This window comes from Cherax quadricarinatus, chromosome 98, assembly GCF_038502225.1.
Source record: "Cherax quadricarinatus isolate ZL_2023a chromosome 98, ASM3850222v1, whole genome shotgun sequence".
Lineage (NCBI taxonomy): Eukaryota > Metazoa > Arthropoda > Malacostraca > Decapoda > Parastacidae > Cherax > Cherax quadricarinatus.
Genome location: NC_091389.1, coordinates 8739770 through 8761310, shown reverse-complemented (window position 1 = coordinate 8761310; position 21541 = coordinate 8739770). Strand labels below are relative to the sequence as shown.

The window sequence follows — 21541 nt, the reverse complement described above, 5'->3', positions numbered from 1 at the left end:
TGAGTGGGGTGATGGGGGGTTGATGGGGGTATCCTGAGTGGGGTGATGGAGGGTTGATGGGGGTATCCTGAGTGGGGTGATGGAGGGTTGATGGGGGTATCCTGAGTGGGGTGATGGAGGGTTGATGGGGGTATGCTGAGTGGGGTGATGGAGGGTTGATTGTGGTATCCTGAGTGGGGTGATGGAGGGTTGATGGGGGTATCCTGAGTGGGGTGATGGAGGGTTGATGGGGGTATTCTGAGTGGGGTGATGGAGGGTTGATGGGGGTATCCTGAGTGGGGTGATGGAGGGTTGATGGGGTATTCTGAGTGGGGTGATGGAGGGTTGATGTTGGTATCCTGAGTGGGGTGATGGAGGGTTGATGGGGGTATCCTGAGTGGGGTGATGGAGGGTTGATGGGGGTATCCTGAGTGGGGTGATGGAGGGTTGATGGGGGTATCCTGAGTGGGGTGATGGGGGGTTGATGGGGGTATCCTGAGTGGGGTGAGAGTTGAGGAAGTCTTATATAGTGTCCATCACTGTTACAGTGTCCTCCCTTTGATCGACTATTAGATTATTCCACCACGGTGGTCAGGGTCGTCCACGACCACTTGTAGATAGATGGAGCTGGTCGTCCACGACCACTTGTAGATAGATGAAGCAGGTCGTCCACGACCACTTGTAGACAGATGGAATTGGTCGTCCATGACCACTTGTAGATAGATGGAATTGGTCGTCCACAACCACTTGCAGATAGATGGAGCTGGTTGTCCAGGACCACTTGTAGATAGATGGAGCTGGTCGTCCACGACCACTTAAAGTAGATGGATGGAACTTGAAACAACTCAAAGAAACTCAAAGTCAGAGTGTGAATAAGAAGGAGAAAGAAAGAGGGAATAGACAGGGCGGATAAGAGGAGAGAGTATTAGCTCCCCTTCCATCACCCACTCAACCTTCTATATTATTAGGGTTTATCGAGATGGAGTGGCAGCGGGGCACATTATTAAATTGCCATAAAGCGCTAAATCCGCACGAGTCTTACAGTGCCCTGGGAATACTTGTTGCTGTTGCTCCTGTTATTATTAGTAGTAGTATAATAGAAGTAGTCATACTAATAGTAACAGTAGTAATAGTACCAGTGGTGGTAGCAATAGTAGTAGTAGTAATATAATACAAGTAATATTTCAAAAATAACATATAAATAAGGCAGACAGAAGAGACTCCTAAGAACAATAAGCCCTTTTGGCCCGGAGGCCATAAAACCTATGTAAACAAAGAGTGACGTAACTCATTGGCGTTCATTGATGCGCCAACCACAGCTGAGGAGAGAGCAAACAAGCCATCTCCTGCCCCTCAGTCCATGCCCCATGCCCTCTTGCCCCTTCCTTTATGACTGATAACTCCATTACACACTTGGGAGTGATCTAGTTTTTTTCAATTAAGCCTCTGAAGCCACATTTCGGTGATCGGAAGTTTAAACTGGTGAGTTTTGGCGGGGAAATGCGCGCGAAGGCTTGTGATTGGTCGCCTCAGTTGGCGCGCTTTCGTTGCAATTTTCTGATTAGTTCAACATGTGCTGCGATGCGTTCACGAATTGGTAAAATTTTCCTAAATTGTTCCAATGTTTGGGTTTATTCAATTGTATTGAACACGTGATCAATAATAATAATAATAATAATAATAATAATAATAATAATAATAATAATAATAATAATAATTATTATTATTATTATTATTATTATTATTATTATTATTATTATTATTTGTCTATATTTATTTTTTATTTATTTTTTTCCAAATAATCATCATATATGTATATATTTTATTGATAAATTTATTAAAATAAATAACATTTTTGAAGCCTAGCCTAGCGTGTGTGTGATTGGTTGGTATTTTTGAATGAGATAACCAATTAAAACTAAGATTACATTTCTCTCGCATCTGATTGGTTAATGCATTGAGGCAGAAGACCAATGAGAATTGGCTTCTCGTGTCTTGTTATGAATCGTCGTTTGTTGTGATGTTACTGTTGTTGTTGTGATGTTACTGTTGTTGTGATGTTACTGTTGTTGTTGTGATGTTACTGTTGTTGTTGTGATGTTACTGTTGTTGTTGTGATGTTACTGTTGTTGTTGTGATGTTACTGTTGTTGTTGTGATGTTACTGTTGTTGTTGTGATGTTACTGTTGTTGTTGTTGTTGTTGTTGTGATGTTACTGTTGTTGTTGTGATGTTACTGTTGTTGTGATGTTACTGTTGTTGTTGTGATGTTACTGTTGTTGTTGTGATGTTACTGTTGTTGTTGTGATGTTACTGTTGTTGTTGTGATGTTACTGTTGTTGTTGTGATGTTACTGTTGTTGTTGTGATGTTACTGTTGTTGTAGTGATGTTACTGTTGTTGTGATGTTACTGTTGTTGTTGTGATGTTACTGTTGTTGTTGTGATGTTACTGTTGTTGTTGTGATGTTACTGTTGTTGTTGTGATGTTACTGTTGTTGTTGTGATGTTACTGTTGTTGTTGTGATGTTACTGTTGTTGTTGTGATGTTACTGTTGTTGTTGTGATGTTACTGTTGTTGTTGTGATGTTACTGTTGTTGTGATGTTACTGTTGTTGTTGTGATGTTACTGTTGTTGTTGTGATGTTACTGTTGTTGTTGTGATGTTACTGTTGTTGTTGTGATGTTACTGTTGTTGTTGTGATGTTACTGTTGTTGTTGTGATGTTACTGTTGTTGTTGTGATGTTACTGTTGTTGTTGTGATGTTACTGTTGTTGTTGTGATGTTACTGTTGTTGTTGTGATGTTACTGTTGTTGTTGTGATGTTACTGTTGTTGTAGTGATGTTACTATTGTTGTTGTGATGTTACTGTTGTTGTTGTGATGTTACTGTTGTTGTGATGTTACTGTTGTTGTTGTGATGTTACTGTTGTTGTTGTGATGTTACTGTTGTTGTTGTGATGTTACTGTTGTTGTTGTGATGTTACTGTTGTTGTTGTGATGTTACTGTTGTTGTTGTGATGTTACTGTTGTTGTTGTGATGTTACTGTTGTTGTTGTGATGTTACTGTTGTTGTTGTGATGTTACTGTTGTTGTTGTGATGTTACTGTTGTTGTTGTGATGTTACTGTTGTTGTTGTGATGTTACTGTTGTTGTAGTGATGTTACTGTTGTTGTTGTGATGTTACTGTTGTTGTTGTGATGTTACTGTTGTTGTTGTGATGTTACTGTTGTTGTTGTGATGTTACTGTTGTTGTTGTGATGTTACTGTTGTTGTGATGTTACTGTTGTTGTTGTGATGTTACTGTTGTTGTTGTGATGTTACTGTTGTTGTTGTGATGTTACTGTTGTTGTTGTGATGTTACTGTTGTTGTTGTGATGTTACTGTTGTTGTTGTGATGTTACTGTTGTTGTTGTGATGTTACTGTTGTTGTTGTGATGTTACTGTTGTTGTGATGTTACTGTTGTTGTTGTGATGTTACTGTTGTTGTTGTGATGTTACTGTTGTTGTTGTGATGTTACTGTTGTTGTTGTGATGTTACTGTTGTTGTTGTGATGTTACTGTTGTTGTTGTGATGTTACTGTTGTTGTTGTGATGTTACTGTTGTTGTTGTGATGTTACTGTTGTTGTTGTGATGTTACTGTTGTTGTTGTGATGTTACTGTTGTTGTTCTTGTGATGTTACTGTTGTTGTTGCGATGTTTTGTTGTTGTGATGTTTTGTTGTTGCGATGTTTTGTTGTTGCGATGTTTTGTTGTTGTGATTTGTTGTTGTGATGTTTTGTTGTTGCGATGTTTTGTTGTTGTGATGTTACTGTTGTTGTTGTGATGTTACTGTTGTTGTTGTGATGTTACTGTTGTTGTTGTGATGTTACTGTTGTTGTTGTGATGTTACTGTTGTTGTTGTGATGTTACTGTTGTTGTTGTGATGTTACTGTTGTTGTTGTGATTTGTTGTTGCGATGTTTGTTGTTGTGATGTTACTGTTGTTGTTGTGATGTTACTGTTGTTGTTGTGATGTTACTGTTGTTGTTGTGATGTTACTGTTGTTGTGATGTTACTGTTGTTGTGATGTTACTGTTGTTGTGATGTTACTGTTGTTGTTGTGATGTTACTGTTGTTGTTGTGATGTTACTGTTGTTGTGATGTTACTGTTGTTGTGATGTTACTGTTGTTGTTGTGATGTTACTGTTGTTGTGATGTTACTGTTGTTGTTGTGATGTTACTGTTGTTGTTGTGATGTTACTGTCGTTGTTGTGATGTTACTGTCGTTGTTGTGATGTTACTGTTGTTGTTGTGATGTTACTGTTGTTCTTGTGATGTTACTGTTGTTGTTGTTGTGATGTTACTGTTGTTGTTGTTGTTGTGATGTTACTGTTGTTGTTGTTGTTGTGATGTTACTGTTGTTGTTGTGATGTTACTGTTGTTGTTGTTGTTGTTGTGATGTTACTGTTGTTGTTGTTGTGATGTTACTGTTGTTGTTGTGATGTTACTGTTGTTGTTGTGATGTTGCTGTTGTTGTTGTGATGTTACTGTTGTTGTTATTGTTGTTGTTGTTGTTGTTGTGATGTTACTGTTGTTGTAGTGATGTTACTGTTGTTGTTGTGATATTATTGTTGTTGTTGTGATGTTACTGTTGTTGTAGTGATGTTACTGTTGTTGTTGTGAGGTTACTGTTGTTGTTGTGATGTTACTGTTCTGTTGTGATGTTACTGTTGTTGTTGTTGTTGTGATGTTACTGTTGTTGTTGTTGTTGTTATGATGTTACTGTTGTTATTGTTGTTGTGATGTTACTGTTGTTGTTGTGATGATACTGTTGTTGTTGTAGTGATGTTACTGTTGTTGTTGTGATGTTACTGTTGTTGAAGTGATGTTACTGTTGTTGTTGTTGTAGTGATGTTACTGTTGTTGTTGTGATGATACTGTTGTTGTTGTGATGTTACTGTTGTTGTTGTTGTGATGTTACTGTTGTTGTTGTGATGTTACTGTTGTTGTTGTGATGTTACTGTTGTTGTTGTGATGTTACTGTTGTTGTTGTGATGTTACTGTTGTTGTTGTGATGTTACTGTTGTTGTTGTGATGTTACTGTTGTTGTTGTGATGTTACTGTTGTTGTTGTTGTTGTTGTGATGTTACTGTTGTTGTTGTGATGTTACTGTTGTTGTGATGTTACTGTTGTTGTTGTGATGTTACTGTTGTTGTTGTGATGTTACTGTTGTTGTTGTGATATTACTGTTGTTGTTGTGATGTTACTGTTGTTGTAGTGATGTTACTGTTGTTATAATGTTACTGATGTTGTTGTGATGTTACTGTTGTTGTAGTGATGTTACTGTTGTTGTAGTGATGTTACTGTTGTTGTTGTGATGTTACTGTTGTTGTAGTGATGTTACTGTTGTTGTGATTTTACTGCTGTTGTTGTGATGTTACTGTTGTTGTTGTGATGTTACTGTTGTTGTTGTGATGTTACTGTTGTTGTTGTGATGTTACTGTTGTTGTTGTTGTTGTTGTTGTTGTGATGTTACTGTTGTTGTTGTGATGTTACTGTTGTTGTTGTGATGTTACTGTTGTTGTTGTGATGTTACTGTTGTTGTTGTGATGTTACTGTTGTTGTTGTGATGTTACTGTTGTTGTTGTGATGTTACTGTTGTTGTTGTGATGTTACTGTTGTTGTTGTTGTTGTGATGTTACTGTTGTTGTTGTGATGTTACTGTTGTTGTGATGCTACTATTGTTGTTGTGATGTTACTGTTGTTGTTGTGATGTTACTGTTGTTGTTGTTGTGATGTTACTGTTGTTGTTGTGATGTTACTGTTGTTGTTGTGATGTTACTGTTGTTGTTCTGATGTTACTGTTGTTGTTGTGATGTTACTGTTGTTGTTGTGATGTTACTGTTGTTGTTTTGATGTTACTGTTGTTGTTGTTGTGATGTTACTGTTGTTGTTGTGATGTTACTGTTGTTGTTGTGATGTTACTATTGTTGTTGTGATGTTACTGTTGATGTTTTTGTGATGTTACTGTTGTTGTTGTGATGTTACTGTTGTTGTTGTGATGTTACTGTTGTTGTTGTTGTTGTTGTGATGTTACTGTTGTTCTTGTTGTTGTGATGTTACTGTTGTTGTTGTGATGTTACTGTTGTTGTTGTTGTGATGTTACTGTTGTTGTTGTTGTGATGTTACTGTTGTTGTTGTTGTGATGTTAATATTGTTGTTGTGATGTTACTTTTGTTGTTGTTGTTGTTGTTGTTGTGATGTTACTTTTGTTGTTGTTGTTGTTGTTGTGATGTTACTGTTGTTGTTGTGATGTTACTTTTGTTGTTGTTGTTGTTGTTGTTGTGATGTTACTTTTGTTGTTGTTGTTGTTGTTGTTGTTGTTGTGATGTTACTGTTGTTGTTGTGATGTTACTGTTGTTGTTGTGATGTTAATGTTGTTGTTGTGATGTTTCTGTTGTTGTTGTCATGTTACTGTTGTTGTTGTGATGTTACAGTTGTTGTTGTGATGGTACTGTTGTTGTTGTGATGTTTCTGTTGTTGTTGTGATGTTACTGTTGTTGTTGTGATGTTAATGTTATTGTGACGTTACTGTTGTTGTTGTGATGTTTCTGTTGTTGTTGTGATGTTAATGTTATTGTGACGTTACTGTTGTTGTTGTGATGTTACTGTTGTTGTTGTGATGTTTCTGTTGTTGTTGTTGTGATGTTACTGTTGTTGTTGTGATGTTAATGTTGTTGTGATGTTACTGTTGTTGTTGTGATGTTACTGCTGTTGTTGTGATGTTGCTGTTGTTGTTGTGATGTTACCGTTGTTGTTATTGTTGTTGGTGTTGTTGTTGTGATGTTACTGTTGTTGTAGTGATGTTACTGTTGTTGTTGTGATGTTACTGTTGTTGTTGTGATGTTACTGTTGTTGTAGTGATGTTACTGTTGTTGTTGTGAGGTTACTGTTGTTGTTGTGATGTTACTGTTGTTGTTGTGATGTTACTGTTGTTGTTGTTGTTGTTAGTCGCTGATGTTACTGTTGTTGTTGTTGTTGTTAGTCGCTGATGTTACTGTTGTTGTTGTTGTTGTTAGTCGCTGATGTTACTGTTGTTGTTGTGATGATACTGTTGTTGTAGTGATGTTACTGTTGTTGTGATGTTACTGTTGTTGTAGTGATGTTACTGTTGTTGTTGTTGTAGTGATGTTACTGTTGTTGTTGTGATGATACTGTTGTTGTTGTGATGTTACTGTTGTTGTAGTGATGTTACTGTTGTTGTTGTGATGTTACTGTTGTTGTTGTGATGTTACTGTTGTTGTTGTGATGTTACTGTTGTTGTTGTGATGTTACTGTTGTTGTTCTGATTTTACTGTTGTTGTTGTGATGTAACTGTTGTTGTGATGTTACTGTTGTTGTTGTTGTGATGTTACTGTTGTTGTTGTGATGTTACTGTTGTTGTTGTGATGTTACTGTTATTGTTGTTGTGATGTTAATGTTGTTGTTGTTGTGATGTTACTGTTGTTGTTGTTGTGATGTTACTGTTGTTGTTGTTGTGATGTTAATGTTGTTGTTGTTGTTGTGATGTTATTTTTGTTGTTGTTGTTGTGATGTTACTGTTGTTGTTGTTGTTGTGATGTTACTGTTGTTGTTGTTGTGATGTTACTGTTGTTGTTGTTGTTGTGATGTTATTTTTGTTGTTGTTGTTGTGATGTTACTGTTGTTGTTGTGATGTTACTGTTGTTGTTGTTGTGATGTTACTGTTGTTGTTGTTGTAATGTTACTGTTGTTGTTGTTGTGATGTTACTGTTGTTGTTGTTGTGATGTTAATGTTGTTGTTGTTGTGATGTTACTGTTGTTGTTGTTGTGATGTTACTGTTGTTGTTGTTGTTGTGATGTTATTTTTGTTGTTGTTGTTGTGATGTTACTGTTGTTGTTGTGATGTTACTGTTGTTGTTGTTGTGATGTTACTGTTGTTGTTGTTGTAATGTTACTGTTGTTGTTGTTGTGATGTTACTGTTGTTGTTGTTGTGATGTTACTGTTGTTGTTGTTGTGATGTTACTGTTGTTGTTGTTGTGATGTTACTGTTGTTGTTGTGATGATACTGTTGTTGTTGTTGTGATGTTACTGTTGTTGTTGTTGTTGTGATGTTACTGTTGTTGTTGTGATGTTACTGTTGTTGTTGTGATGTTACTGTTGTTGTTGTTGTGATGTTACTGTTGTTGTTGTTGTGATGTTACTGTTGTTGTTGTTGTTGTGATGTTACTGTTGTTGTTGTGATGTTACTGTTGTTGTTGTTGTGATGTTACTGTTGTTGTTGTTGTGATGTTACTGTTGTTGTTGTGATGATACTGTTGTTGTTGTTGTGATGTTACTGTTGTTGTTGTTCTGATTTTACTGTTGTTGTTGTTGTGATGTTACTGTTGTTGTTGTGATGTTACTGTTGTTGTTGAGATGTTACTGTTGTTGTTGTTGTGATGTTACTGTTCTTGTTGTTGTGATGTTAATGTTGTTGTTGTGATGTTACTGTTGTTGTTGTTGTGATGTTACTGTTGTTGTTGTTGTGATGTTACTGTTCTTGTTGTTGTGATGTTAATGTTGTTGTTGTGATGTTACTGTTGATGTTGTTGTGATGTTACTGTTGTTGTTGTTGTGATGTTACTGTTGTTGTTGTTGTGATGTTACTGTTGTTGTTGTTGTGATGTTACTGTTCTTGTTGTTGTGATGTTAATGTTGTTGTTGTGATGTTACTGTTGTTGTTGTTGTGATGTTACTGTTGTTGTTGTTGTGATGTTACTGTTCTTGTTGTTGTGATGTTAATGTTGTTGTTGTGATGTTACTGTTGATGTTGTTGTGATGTTACTGTTGTTGTTGTTGTGATGTTACTGTTGTTGTTGTTGTGATGTTACTGTTGTTGTTGTTGTGATGTTACTGTTGTTGTTGTTGTTGTGATGTTACTGTTCTTGTTGTTGTGATGTTAATGTTGTTGTTGTGATGTTACTGTTGTTGTTGTTGTGATGTTACTGTTGTTGTTGTTGTGATGTTACTGTTCTTGTTGTTGTGATGTTAATGTTGTTGTTGTGATGTTAATGTTGTTGTTGTGATGTTACTGTTGTTGTTGTTGTGATGTTACTGTTGTTGTTGTTGTGATGTTACTGTTCTTGTTGTTGTGATGTTAATGTTGTTGTTGTGATGTTACTGTTGATGTTGTTGTGATGTTACTGTTGTTGTTGTTGTGATGTTACTGTTGCTGTTGTGATGTTACTATTGTTGTTGTGATGTTACTGTTGATGTTGTTGTGATGTTACTGTTGTTGTTGTGATGTTACTGTTGTTGTTGTTATGTTACTGTTTTTGTTGTTGTGATGTTACTGTTGTTGTTGTGATGTTTTGTTGTTGTGATGTTTTGTTGTTGTGATGTTTTGTTGTTGTGATGTTTTGTTGTTGTGATGTTTTGTTGTTGTGATGTTTTGTTGTTGTGATGTTTTGTTGTTGTGATGTTTTGTTGTTGTGATGTTTTGTTGTTGTGATGTTTTGTTGTTGTGATGTTTTGTTGTTGTGATGTTACTGTTGTTGTTGTTGTGATGTTACTGTTGTTGTTGTGATGTTACACTTGTTGTTGTGATGTTACTGTTGTTGTTGTGATGTTACTGTTGTTGTTGTGATGTTACTGTTGTTGTTGTGATGTTACAGTTGTTCTGATGTTACTGTTGCTGTTGTGATGTTACTGTTGTTGTTGTGATGTTACTGTTGTTGTTGTTGTGATGTTACTGTTGTTGTTGTAATGCTACTGTTGTTGTTATGTTACTGTTGCTGTTGTGATGTTACTGTTGTTGTTGTGATGTTACTATTCCTGTTGTGATGTTACTGTTGTTGTTGTGATGTTACTGTTGTTGTTTTGATGTTACTGTTGTTGTTGTGATGTTACTATTCCTGTTGTGATATTACTGTTTTTTTTGTGATGTTACCGTTGCTGTTGTGATGTTACTGTTGTTGTTGTGATGTTACTATTCCTGTTGTGATGTTACTGTTGTTGTTGTGATGTTACTGTTGTTGTTTTGATGTTACTGTTGTTGTTGTGATGTTACTGTTGTTGTTGTGATGTTACTGTTGTTGTTGTGATGTTCATTTTGTTGTTGTTGTGATGTTACTGTTGTTGTTGTTGTTGTGATGTACTGTTGTTGTTGTTGTTGTGATGTTACTGTTGTTGTTGTGATGTTACTGTTGTTGTTGTTGTGATGTTACTGTTGTTGTTGTTGTGATGGTACTGTTGTTGTTGCGATGTTACTGTTGTTGTTGTGATGTTACTGTTGTTGTTGTTGTGATGTTACTGTTGTTGTTGTTGTGATGTTACTGTTGTTGTTGTGATGTTATGTACTCACCTAATTGTACTCACCTAATTGTGGTTGCAGAGGTCGAGACTCAGCTCCTGGCCCCGCCTCTTCACTGATCGCTACTGGGTCCTCTCTCTCTCTGCTTCCTGAGCTTTGTCATACCTCTTCTTAAAACTATGTATGGTTCCTGCCTCCACTACTTCACTTGCTAGGCTATTCCACTTGCTGACAACTCTATGACTGAAGAAATACTTTCTAACGTCCTTGTGACTCGTCTGAGTCTTCAGCTTCCAGTTGTGACCCCTTGTCCCTGTGTCCCCTCTCTGGAACATCCTATCTCTGTCCACCTTGTCTATTCCCCTCAGTATCTTGTATGTCGTTATCATGTCTCCCCTGACCCTTCTGTCCTCCAGTGTCGTCAGTCCGATTTCCCTTAACCTTTCCTCCTACGACATTCCCTTGATCTGTGTGTATGTGTGTGCGTGCGGCTATATTTTACATAGTGTTCTTGTGATAATCACAAAATTCATTGTTTTTCACTAGTCTTTTAACGAATTTTCAAAATTCTGATAAGATCCATTTTTTTCATTTTCTCTCAATTCAAAACTTTCTTCAAACTTCTCCCTGATATCATCGCAGGAAAACTTTGTATATTGGTCTTCTCCCTTGATCCCTACCAACATTGTTCCCTCGTAATAACTGGAAAATCTCCAGAGATAAACAGCTCTGTTTACCCGCGAAATTGCGCGGGTTAAAACACTTTTTTTTGGCGCGAAAATCTCCTTAAAAGCGCGGGAAATTGTTGCCACATCTCCAATATTATTGTCTTTAATTCCTTATTATGGCGTTTTGGAGATTAATTTCTGGCTATCTATGGATTTTTATTAGTGCACGAAGCAGGTATTAGGTAAATAATATATTGGAGTTTCGGCCAACTGTGTGAAATATATAAAAATAATTGAGAATGTGGCAACACCACCTGACGGAGGGTTCCAATACTGAGCGGGATCATGGCTGCCAACTGCATCAGAAAGTCTTGTAATAATCCCACAGACTCTAGCGGATGATGGTTCCCGGTTAATTATCCTCCCCGGATAATATCCACTCCGTCGTCGCAACTAATAATATATTTACAAAGGAAAGAAATATTTTTGCTATCCGTCTAGCTCTAGAGTATCATATTTTCTATTTAGGTATATACATATACTTTTAAAAGTGCGTCGTCTGCTAGCAAGGATTAAAAAACGAAGAAATCACGTTAATCATCATTCGGATAATAGCCATCGTTATTAACCTATCTTATATTATGTTGCAGAAAAGAGTATATATATATATATATATATATATATATATATATATATATATATATATATATATATATATATATATATATATATATATATATATATATATATATATATATATATATATATATATAGATATATATATATATATATATATATATATATATATAGTAAAGACTTGGTAAATTACCTTAGTGGGATATTATCTTATATTTAATGGTCCGAGACCAATTTAAGTGATGGAATTATTGGTGAGAATTCAAAACATTAATTACCTTAATGCGGCTTAATGTGATTCCTTTTCTGGTTTGATACGAGGATTGGGAAGATTGTGTGGGTACTATTCCTTAAAGGTGATTGGTGGAGAGGAGGTGACTGGTGCGGAGGAGGGTGTGTGGTGATTGGTGTGGGTGGAGGAGTGTCTGTGTGGTGATTGGTGTGGGAGGAGGAGTGTCTGTGTGGTGATTGGTGTGGGAGGAGGAGTGTCTGTGTGGTGATTGGTGTGGGAGGAGTGTTTGTGTGGTGATTGGTGGGGAAGAGGAGTGTCTGTGTGGTGATTGGTGGGGAGGAGTGTCTGTGTGGTGATTGGTGGGGAGGAGTGTCTGTGTGGTGATTGGTGTGGGAGGAGGAGTGTCTGTGTGGTGATTGGTGGGGAGGAGGAGTGTCTGTGTGGTGATTGGTGGGGAGGAGTGTCTGTGTGGTGATTGGTGGGGAGGAGTGTCTGTGTGGTGATTGGTGGGGAAAAGGAGTGTTTGTGTGGTGATTGGTTGGGAAAAGGAGTGTCTGTGTGGTGATTGGTTGGGAAAAGGAGTGTCTGTGTGGTGAATGGTGGGGAGGAGTGTCTGTGTGGTGATTGGTGTGGGAGGAGGAGTGTCTGTGTGGTGATTGGTGGGGAGGAGGAGTGTCTGTGTGGTGATTGGTGGGGAGGAGGAGTGTCTGTGTGGTGATTGGTGGGGAGGAGGAGTGTCTGTGTGGTGATTGGTGGGGAGGAGGAGTGTCTGTGTGGTGATTGGTGGGGAGGAGGAGTGTCTGTGTGGTGATTGGTGGGGAGGAGTGTCTGTGTGGTGATTGGTGGGGAAAAGGAGTGTCTGTGTGGTGATTGGTTGGGAAAAGGAGTGTCTGTGTGGTGATTGGTGTGGGAGGAGGAGTGTCTGTGTGGTGATTGGTGTGGGAGGAGGAGTGTCTGTGTGGTGATTGGTGGGGAGGAGGAGTGTCTGTGTGGTGATTGGTGTGGGAGGAGGAGTGTCTGTGTGGTGATTGGTGGGGAAAATGAGTGTCTGTGTGGTGATTGGTGGAGAGAAGGAGTGTCTGTGTGGTGATTGGTGGGGAGGAGGAGTGTCTGTGTGGTGATTGGTGGGGAGGAGTGTCTGTGTGGTGATTGGTGGGGAGGAGGAGTGTCTGTGTGGTGATTGGTGGGGAAAAGGAGTGTCTGTGTAGTGATTGGTGGGGAAAAGGAGTGTCTGTGTGGTGATTGGTGGGGAGGAGTGTCTGAGTGGTGATTGGTGTAGGAGGAGGAGTGTCTGTGTGGTGATTGGTGGGGAAAAGGAGTGTCTGTGTGGTGATTGGTGGAGAGGAGGAGTGTCTGTGTGGTGATTGGTGGAGAGGAGGAGTGTCTGTGTGGTGATTGGTGTGGGAGGAGGAGTGTCTGTGTTGTGATTGGTGGGGAGGAGGAGTGTCTGTGTGGTGATTGGTGGGGAGGAGGAGTGTCTGTGTGGTGATTGGTGGGGAGGAGGAGTGTCTGTGTGGTGATTGGTGGGGAGGAGGAGTGTCTGTGTGGTGATTGGTGGGGAAGAAGAGTGTCTGTGTGGTGATTGGTGGGGAGGAGGAGTGTCTGTGTGGTGATTGGTGGGGAAAAGAAGTGTCTGTGTGGTGATTGGTGGGGAAAAGGAGTGTCTGTGTGGTGATTGGTGCGGGAGGAGAGTGTCTGTGTGGTGATTGGTGGGGAAAAGGAGTGTCTGTGTGGTGATTGGTGGAGAGGAGGAGTGTCTGTGTGGTGATTGGTGGGGAGGAGGAGTGTCTGTGTGGTGATTGGTGGGGAGGAGGAGTGTCTGTGTGGTGATTGGTGGGGAAAAGGAGTGTCTGTGTGGTGATTGGTGGGGAGGAGGAGTGTGTGTGTGTGGTGATTGGTGGAGAGGAGGAGTGTCTGTGTAGTGATTGGTGGAGAGGAGGAGTGTCTGTGTGGTGATTGGTGTGGGAGGAGGAGTGTCTATGTGGTGATTAGAGGAGAGGAGGAGTGTCTGTGTGGTGATTGGTGGGGAGGAGGAGTGTCTGTGTGGTGATTGGTGTGGGAGGAGGAGTGTCTGTGTGGTGATTGGTGGAGAGGAGGAGTGTCTGTGTGGTGATTGGTGGTGAGGAGGAGTGTCTGTGTAGTGATTGGTGGGGAGGAGGAGTGTCTGTGTGGTGATTGGTAGAGAGGAGGAGTGTCTGTGTAGTGATTGGTGGTGAGGAGGAGTGTCTGTGTGGTGATTGGTGTGGGAGGAGGAGTGTCTGTGTGGTGATTGGTGGAGAGGAGAAGTGTCTGTGTAGTGATTGGTGGGGAGGAGGAGTGTCTGTGTGGTGATTGGTGTGGGAGGAGGAGTGTCTGTGTGGTGCTTGGTGGAGAGGAGAACTGTCTGTGTAGTGATTGGTGGTGAGGAGGAGTGTCTGTGTAGTGATTGGTGGGGAGGAGGAGTGTCTGTGTGGTGATTGGTGGAGAGGAGGAGTGTCTGTGTGGTGATTGGTGGTGAGGAGGAGTGTCTGTGTGGTGATTGGTGTGGGAGGAGGAGTGTCTGTGTGGTGATTGGTGGAGAGGAGGAGTGTCTGTGTGGTGATTGGTGGAGAGGAGGAGTGTCTGTGTGGTGATTGGTGGAGAGGAGGAGTGTCTGTGTGGTGACTGGTGGAGAGGAGGAGTGTCTGTGTAATGATTGGTGGGGAGGAGGAGTGTCTGTGTGGTGATTGGTGTGGGAGGAGGAGTGTCTGTGTAGTGATTGGTGGTGAGGAGGAGTGTCTGTGTAGTGATTGGTGGTGAGGAGGAGTGTCTGTGTAGTGATTGGTGGGGAGGAGGAGTGTCTGTGTGGTGACTGGTGGAGAGGAGGAGTGTCTGTGTAATGATTGGTGGGGAGGAGGAGTGTCTGTGTGGTGATTGGTGGGGAGGAGGAGTGTCTGTGTGGTGATTGGTGGAGAGGAGGAGTGTCTGTGTGGTGATTGGTGCGGGAGGAGTGTCTGTGTTGTGATTGGTGGGGAGGAGGAGTGTCTGTGTGGTGATTGGTGGGGAGGAGGAGTGTCTGTGTGGTGATTGGTGGAGAGGAGGAGTGTCTGTGTGGTGATTGGTGGGGAAGAGGAGTGTCTGTGTTGTGATTGGTGGGGAGGAGGAGTGTCTATGTGGTGATTGGTGGTGAGGAGTGTCTGTGTGGTGATTGGTGGAGAGGAGGAGTGTCTGTGTGGTGATTGGTGGGGAGGAGGAGTGTCTGTGTGGTGATTGGTAGGGAGAAGGAGTGTCTGTGTGGTGACTGATGGATGGAAGGAGTGTCTGTACTTACCTAATTGTGGTTGCAGGGGTCGAGACTCAGCTCCTGGCCCCACCTCTTCACTGGTCACTACTAGGTCCACTCTCTCCCTGCTCCATGAACTTTATCAGACCTCTTCTTAAAGCTGTGTATGGATCCTGCCTCCACTACATCACTCTCCAGATTGTTCCACTTCCTGACAACTCTGTGACTGAAGAAATACTTCCTGACATCCCTGTGACTCATCTGAGTCTTCAACTTCCAGTTGTGACCTCTTGTTGCTGTGTCCCCTTGTTGCTGTGTCCCCTTGTTGCTGTGTCCCCTTGTTGCTGTGTCTCCTTGTTGCTGTGTCCCCTTGTTGCTGTGTCCCCTTGTTGTTGTGTCCCCTTGTTGCTGTGTCCCCTTGTTGTTGTGTCCCCTTGTTGCTGTGTCCCCTTGTTGCTGTGTCCCCATGTTGCTGTGTCCCCTTGTTGCTGTGTCCCCTTTTTGCTGTGTCCCCTTGTTGCTGTGTCTCCTTGTTGTTGTGTGCCCTTGTTGTTGTGTCCCCTTGTTGTTGTGTGCCCTTGTTGTTGTGTGCCCTTGTTGTTGTGTCCCCTTGTTGTGTGCCCTTGTTGTTGTGTGCCCTTGTTGTTGTGTGCCCTTGTTGTTGTGTGCCCTTGTTGTTGTGTCCCCTTGTTGTTGTGTGCCCTTGTTGTTGTGTTCCCTTGTTGTTGTGTGCCCTTGTTGTTGTGTCCCCTTGTTGTTGTGTGCCCTTGTTGTTGTGTGCCCTTGTTGTTGTGTCCCCTTGTTGTTGTGTGCCCTTGTTGTTGTGTGCCCTTGTTGTTGTGTCCCCTTGTTGTTGTGTCCCCTTGTTGTTGTGTCCCCTTGTTGTTGTGTCCCCTTGTTGTTGTGTCCCCTTGTTGTTGTGTCCCCTTGTTGTTGTGTGCCCTTGTTGTTGTGTTCCCTTGTTGTTGTGTCCCCTTGTTGTTGTGTGCCCTTGTTGTTGTGTCCCCTTGTTGTTGTGTGCCCTTGTTGTTGTGTTCCCTTGTTGTTGGTGCCCTTGTTGTTGTGTCCCTTTGTTGCTATGTCCCCTTGTTGTTGTGTCCCCTTGTTGCTGTGTCCCCTTGTTGTTGTGTCCCCTTGTTGCTGTGTCCCCTTGTTGCTGTGTCCCCTTGTTGCTGTGTCCCCTTGTTGCTGTGTCCCCTTGTTGCTGTGTCCCCTTGTTGTTGTGTCCCCTTGTTGCTGTGTCCCCTTGTTGCTGTGTCCCCTTGTTGCTGTGTCCCCTTGTCACTGTGTCCCCTTGTTGCTGTGTCCCCTTGTTGCTGTGTCCTCTTGTTGCTGTGTCCCCTTGTTGTTGTGTCCCCTTGTTGCTGTGTCCCCTTGTTGTGTCCCCTTGTTGCTGTGTCCCCTTGTTGCTGTGTCCCCTTGTTGCTGTGTCCCCTTGTTGTTGTGTCCCCTTGTTGCTGTGCTCCCTTGTTGCTGTGTCCCCTTGTTGCTGTGTCCCCTTGTCACTGTGTCCCCTTGTTGCTGTGTCCCCTTGTTGTTGTGTCCCCTTGTTGCTGTGTCCCCTTGTTGCTGTGTCCCCTTGTTGTTGTGTCCCCTTGTTGCTGTGTTCCCTTGTCACTGTGTCCCCTTGTTGTTGTGTCCCCTTGTTGCTGTGCTCCCTTGTTGCTGTGTCCCCTTGTTGCTGTGTTCCCTTGTCACTGTGTCCCCTTGTTGCTGTGTCCCCTTGTTGCTGTGTCCCATCTCTGGAACATCCTGCCTCTGTCCACCTTGTCTATTCCACGCAGCATTTTGTATGTCGTTATCATGTCTCCACTCACCCTCCAGTCCTCCAGTGTGGTGCCTGGTGGAGAGAAGGACTGTGTGTGTGATGATTGGCGGAGAAAAATTATTTCTGGAGAAGATTGGTCACTTAACAATCGGGTAGTATGTACATAATGTCTCTGAGATATATTGTAACAGATAACACAGAGATAGTTCAGGTGTTGTGATAAGATACAGTGGTTGTTGCTGACACAAACATGACACAGAAGTGTTTGTGGTTGTTGCTGACACAAACATGACACAGAAGTGTTTGTGGTTGTTGCTGACACAAACATGACACAGGTAACCTTATTTTCCTTTACCACCATCCTCATTACCCCCTTCTTTCCCAGGCGCTGTGGGACCCATACAAGTTTAGCTCTTCCCTGTCTATAATAACTCTAATATAAAAGTGTTAGTCCCGCAAATTTCATTTTCTTTAGTACATATAGTTTATCTCACCACCAATAGATGGCAGCACCAGCCACCAAATAAAGTCGTTATTTCCTGTTTATTGACTTATTTAAGATCAAATATTTTACGTAATAAACAAAAGTAAAAAAATTAGTTTAATTACATGTTTATTTTGGCTTTAAATAAGTTAATTTAGCTTATAGAGGAAGATAATACAAAAATTCCAAGACTTTCCGGTCTTTGCTAACTCTATGACGTCACTTATGACGTCATAGCTTGTCAGTGACGTCACATCCTGTAGTAGTGACGTCACTCGTAGACAAACAGCTGATCGTCGACACTCAGACAAATTTCCCGTCAGTTTTTGGCGATATTGGCGACATTTGGCGAAGTAATGGCGTACAGAGGCGGGAAATATGGCGGAGAGAGACACCAGAGTAGCTTAGAGGACGATGATATGACGTCAGGTGAGTACAAGTGAGGGGGGAGGGGTACCTGGGGTCACCTCTGGGGTACTGGGGTCACCTCTGGGGTTCTTGGGTCACCTCTGGGGTCACCTCGGGTACTGGGTAATCTCTGGGGTACTGCAGTCACCTCTGGGGTTCTGGGGTCACCTCTGGGGTACTGGGGTCACCTCTGGGGTACTTGGGTCACCTCTGGGGTACTGGGGTCACCTCTGGGATACTGGAGTCACCTCTAGGATCCTGGGGTCACCTCTGGGATCCTGGGGTCACCTCTGGGGTACTGGGGTCACCTCTGGGGTCCTGTGGTCATCTCTGGGATCCTGGGGTTATCTCTGGGATCCTGGGGTCATCTCTGGGGTCCTGGGGTCACCTCTGGGGTTCTTGGGTCACCTCTGGGGTACTGGGGTCATCTCTGGGGTACTGGGGTCACCTCTGGGGTTCTGGGGTCACCTCTGGGGTTCTGGGGTCACCTCTGGGATCCTGGGGTCACCTCTGGGATCCTGGGGTCACCTCTGGGATCCTGGGGTCACCTCTGGGATCCTGGGGTCACCTCTGGGATCCTGGGGTCACCTCTGGGATCCTGGGGTCACCTCTGGGGTTCTGGGGTCATCTCTGGGGTACTGGGGTCACCTCTGGGGTTCTGGGGTCATCTATGGGGTACTGGGTAATCTCTGGGGTACTGGGGTCACCTCTGGGGTACTGGGGTCACCTCTGGGGTACTGGGGTCACCTCTGGGGTTCTGGAGTCACTTATGGGGTCACCTCTGGGGTACTGGGGTCACCTCTGGGGTACTGGGGTCACCTCTGGGGTACTGGGGTCACCTCTGGGGTACTGGGGTCACCTCTGGGGTCCTGGGGTCACCTCTGGGGTCCTGGGGTCACCTCTGGGGTCCTGGGGTCACCTCTGGGGTACTGGGGTCACCTCTGGGGTACTGGGGTCACCTCTGGGGTCCTGTGGTTACCTCTGGGGTTCTGTGGTCACCTCTGGGGTCCTGTGGTCACCTCTGGGGTACTGGGGTTACCTCTGGGGTCACCTCTGGGATCCTGGGGTCACCTGTGGGGTACTGGGGTTCTGGCGTCATCTCTGGGGTACTTGGGTCACCTCTGGGATCCTGGAGTCACTTCTGGGGTTCTATGGTCACTTCTGGGGTTTTGGGGTCAACTCTGGGGTACTGGGGTCACCTCTGGGGTTCTGGGGTCACCTCTGGGGTCCTGTGGTCATCTCTGGGATCCTGGGGTCATCTCTGGGATCCTGGGGTCATCTCTGGGGTCCTGGGGTCACCTCTGGGATCCTGGGGTCACCTCTGGGGTACTGGGGTCACCTCTGGGGTTCTGGCATCACCTCTGGGGTACTGGGGTCACATCTGGGATCCTGGGGTCACCTCTGGGATCCTGGGGTCACCTCTGGGGTCCTGGGGTCACCTCTAGGGTACTGGGGTCACCTCTGGGGTACTGGGGGTCACCTCTGGGGTACTGGGATCACCTCTGGGGTTCTGGGGGTCACCTCTGGGGTCCTGGTGTCACCTTTGGGGTCACCTCTGGGGTCCTGGGGTCACCTCTGGGGTCCTGGGGTCACCTCTGGGGTCCTGTGGTCACCTCTGGGGTCCTGGGGTCACCTCTGGTTCCCACCAAGGCAAGGTAAGATAAGATAAGGTTTCGTTGGGATTTTTAACCCCGGAGGGTTAGCCACCCAGGATAACCCAAGAAAGTCAGTGCGTCATCGAGGACTGTCTAACTTATTTCCATTGTGGTCCTTAATCTTGTCCCCCAGGATGCCACCCACACCAGTCCACTAACACCCAGGATGCCACCCACACCAGTCCACTAACACCCAGGATGCCACCCACACCAGTCCACTAACACCCAGGATGCCACCCACACCAGTCCACTAACACCCAGGATGCCACCCACACCAGTCCACTAACACCCAGGATGCGACCCACACCAGTCCACTAACACCCAGGATGCCACCCACACCAGTCCACTAACACCCAGGATGCCACCCACACCAGTCGACTAACACCCAGGATGTGACCCACACCAGTCGACTAACACCCAGGATGCGACCCACACCAGTCCACTAACACCCAGGATGCGACCCACACCAGTCGACTAACACCCAGGATGCGACCCACACCAGTCGACTAACACCCAGGATGCGACCCACACCAGTCCACTAACACCCAGGTACCTATTTGCTGCTAGGTGAACAGGACAACAGGTGTAAGGAAACGTGTCGAAATGTTTCCACCCGCCGGGGATCGAACCCGGGCCCTCCGTGTGTGAAGCAGGAGCTTTAGCCACCGGCCCGAAAAAGAAAAACTTTCATCATCGTTCACAATGATATAATACAAATATACACAGCAAAGAAGATACCCAATGTGTTGACTAGGTTGGGGCATTGGCTTAAGCCGGTGGGAGACTTGGACCTGCCTCGCATGGGCCAGTAGGCCTGCTGCAGTGTTCCTTCTTTCTTATGTCCTTACGTTTCTGAGTCGAGGACTGTATGTGCTATATAGCTTTTATCCCTTTTTAATTGCTTGAAGAATTAGTTTAATTATGATTGTACGTAATGAGAATTTTTGCATATTATCATAAACGGAACACAATCAGTGTTTTAATGGTTGAGAGGATTACAGATGTTAAGAATAAGGGTTAATATTAATAAGATGTTAAGAATAACAATCAGGGTCATTAGTTTTGGGTTCAGTGTTTGGTTATTCTGGCTTCCTGGGGTAGTTGTGGCCTCTCTGTGGGTCATTAGATAACGGTTGTTAGTTTGCGGTCAGTTTTCTGGGGGTTATTTATGCTATGTATAATAATTGTACTTATGTCTACCTTTTTTTTTTCTCTCTCTCAACAAGTCTGCCGTCTCCCACCGAGGCAGGGTGACGCAAAAAAGAAAGAAAATCCCCAAAAAGAAAATACTTTCATCATCATTCAACACTTTCACCACACTCACACATTATCACTGTTTTTGCAGAGGCGCTCAGAATACAACAGTTTAGAAGCATATACGTATAAAGATACACAACATATCCCTCCATACATATCCTACCTGTATCTAAATAATCTTATTTACTAACTTATTTAATTACTTATTAATTTAAGTACTTGCTTATTTACTTAACGTGTATAATTATTGACTTATTCTAACGTTGCACGTGACAGCGTTCATGAACAGTTCGAGTGCGACGTACCTGGCAGCAGACAGGTTGCCGGCCGGCCCCGAGCAACAAGCAGCAATGGAGGCGGAGATGCGGCGCCAGGAGTTACTGCGACAGATGAGGCAGGTCAGCAGTCATTTTGTATGCGTAGTGCCACCACAGTGGGAATAAGTCACGGGGACCCCAATGGGAATAAGTCACGGGGACCCCAATGGGAATAAGTCACGGGGACCCCAATGGGAATAAGTCACGGGGACCCCAATGGGAATAAGTCACGGGGACCCCAATGGGAATAAGTCACGGGGACCCCAATGGGAATAAGTCACGGGGACCCCAATGGGAATAAGTCACTGGGACCCCAATGGGAATAAGTCACGGGGACCCCAATGGGAATAAGTCACGGGGACCCCAATGGGAATAAGTCACGGGGACCCCAATGGGAATAAGTCACGGGGACCCCAATGGGAATAAGTCACGGGGACCCCAATGGGAATAAGTCACGGGGACCCCAATGGGAATAAGTCACGGGGACCCCAATGGGAATAAGTCACGGGGACCCCAATGGGAATAAGTCACGGGGACCCCAATGGGAATAAGTCACGGGGACCCCAATGGGAATAAGTCACGGGGACCCCAATGGGAATAAGTC

The 21541-nt window shown here is 43.5% G+C and overlaps 2 protein-coding genes across 15 annotated transcripts in view; one reads left to right on the top strand and one right to left on the bottom strand.

Moving 5' to 3' along the window:
- LOC128702468 (tigger transposable element-derived protein 1) overlaps positions 1-21541 on the bottom strand; it is a 490624-nt gene that overhangs the window by 114766 nt on the left and 354317 nt on the right. The window lies entirely within an intron of this gene.
- Positions 1-21541, top strand: part of Snap29 (Synaptosomal-associated protein 29kDa) — a 91428-nt gene that overhangs the window by 50944 nt on the left and 18943 nt on the right. Inside the window, exons 1-2 of one of the 2 annotated variants that reach the window (XM_070105316.1) lie at positions 17548-17729; positions 20897-21018. In XM_070105316.1, the coding sequence (XP_069961417.1) occupies positions 17657-17729; positions 20897-21018 (195 nt within the window). In that variant the 5' untranslated portion in view covers positions 17548-17656. Of the gene's footprint in view, positions 1-17547; positions 17730-20896; positions 21019-21541 lie in introns of those variants that run through there. The other variant, XM_070105317.1, reaches the window with a different exon arrangement.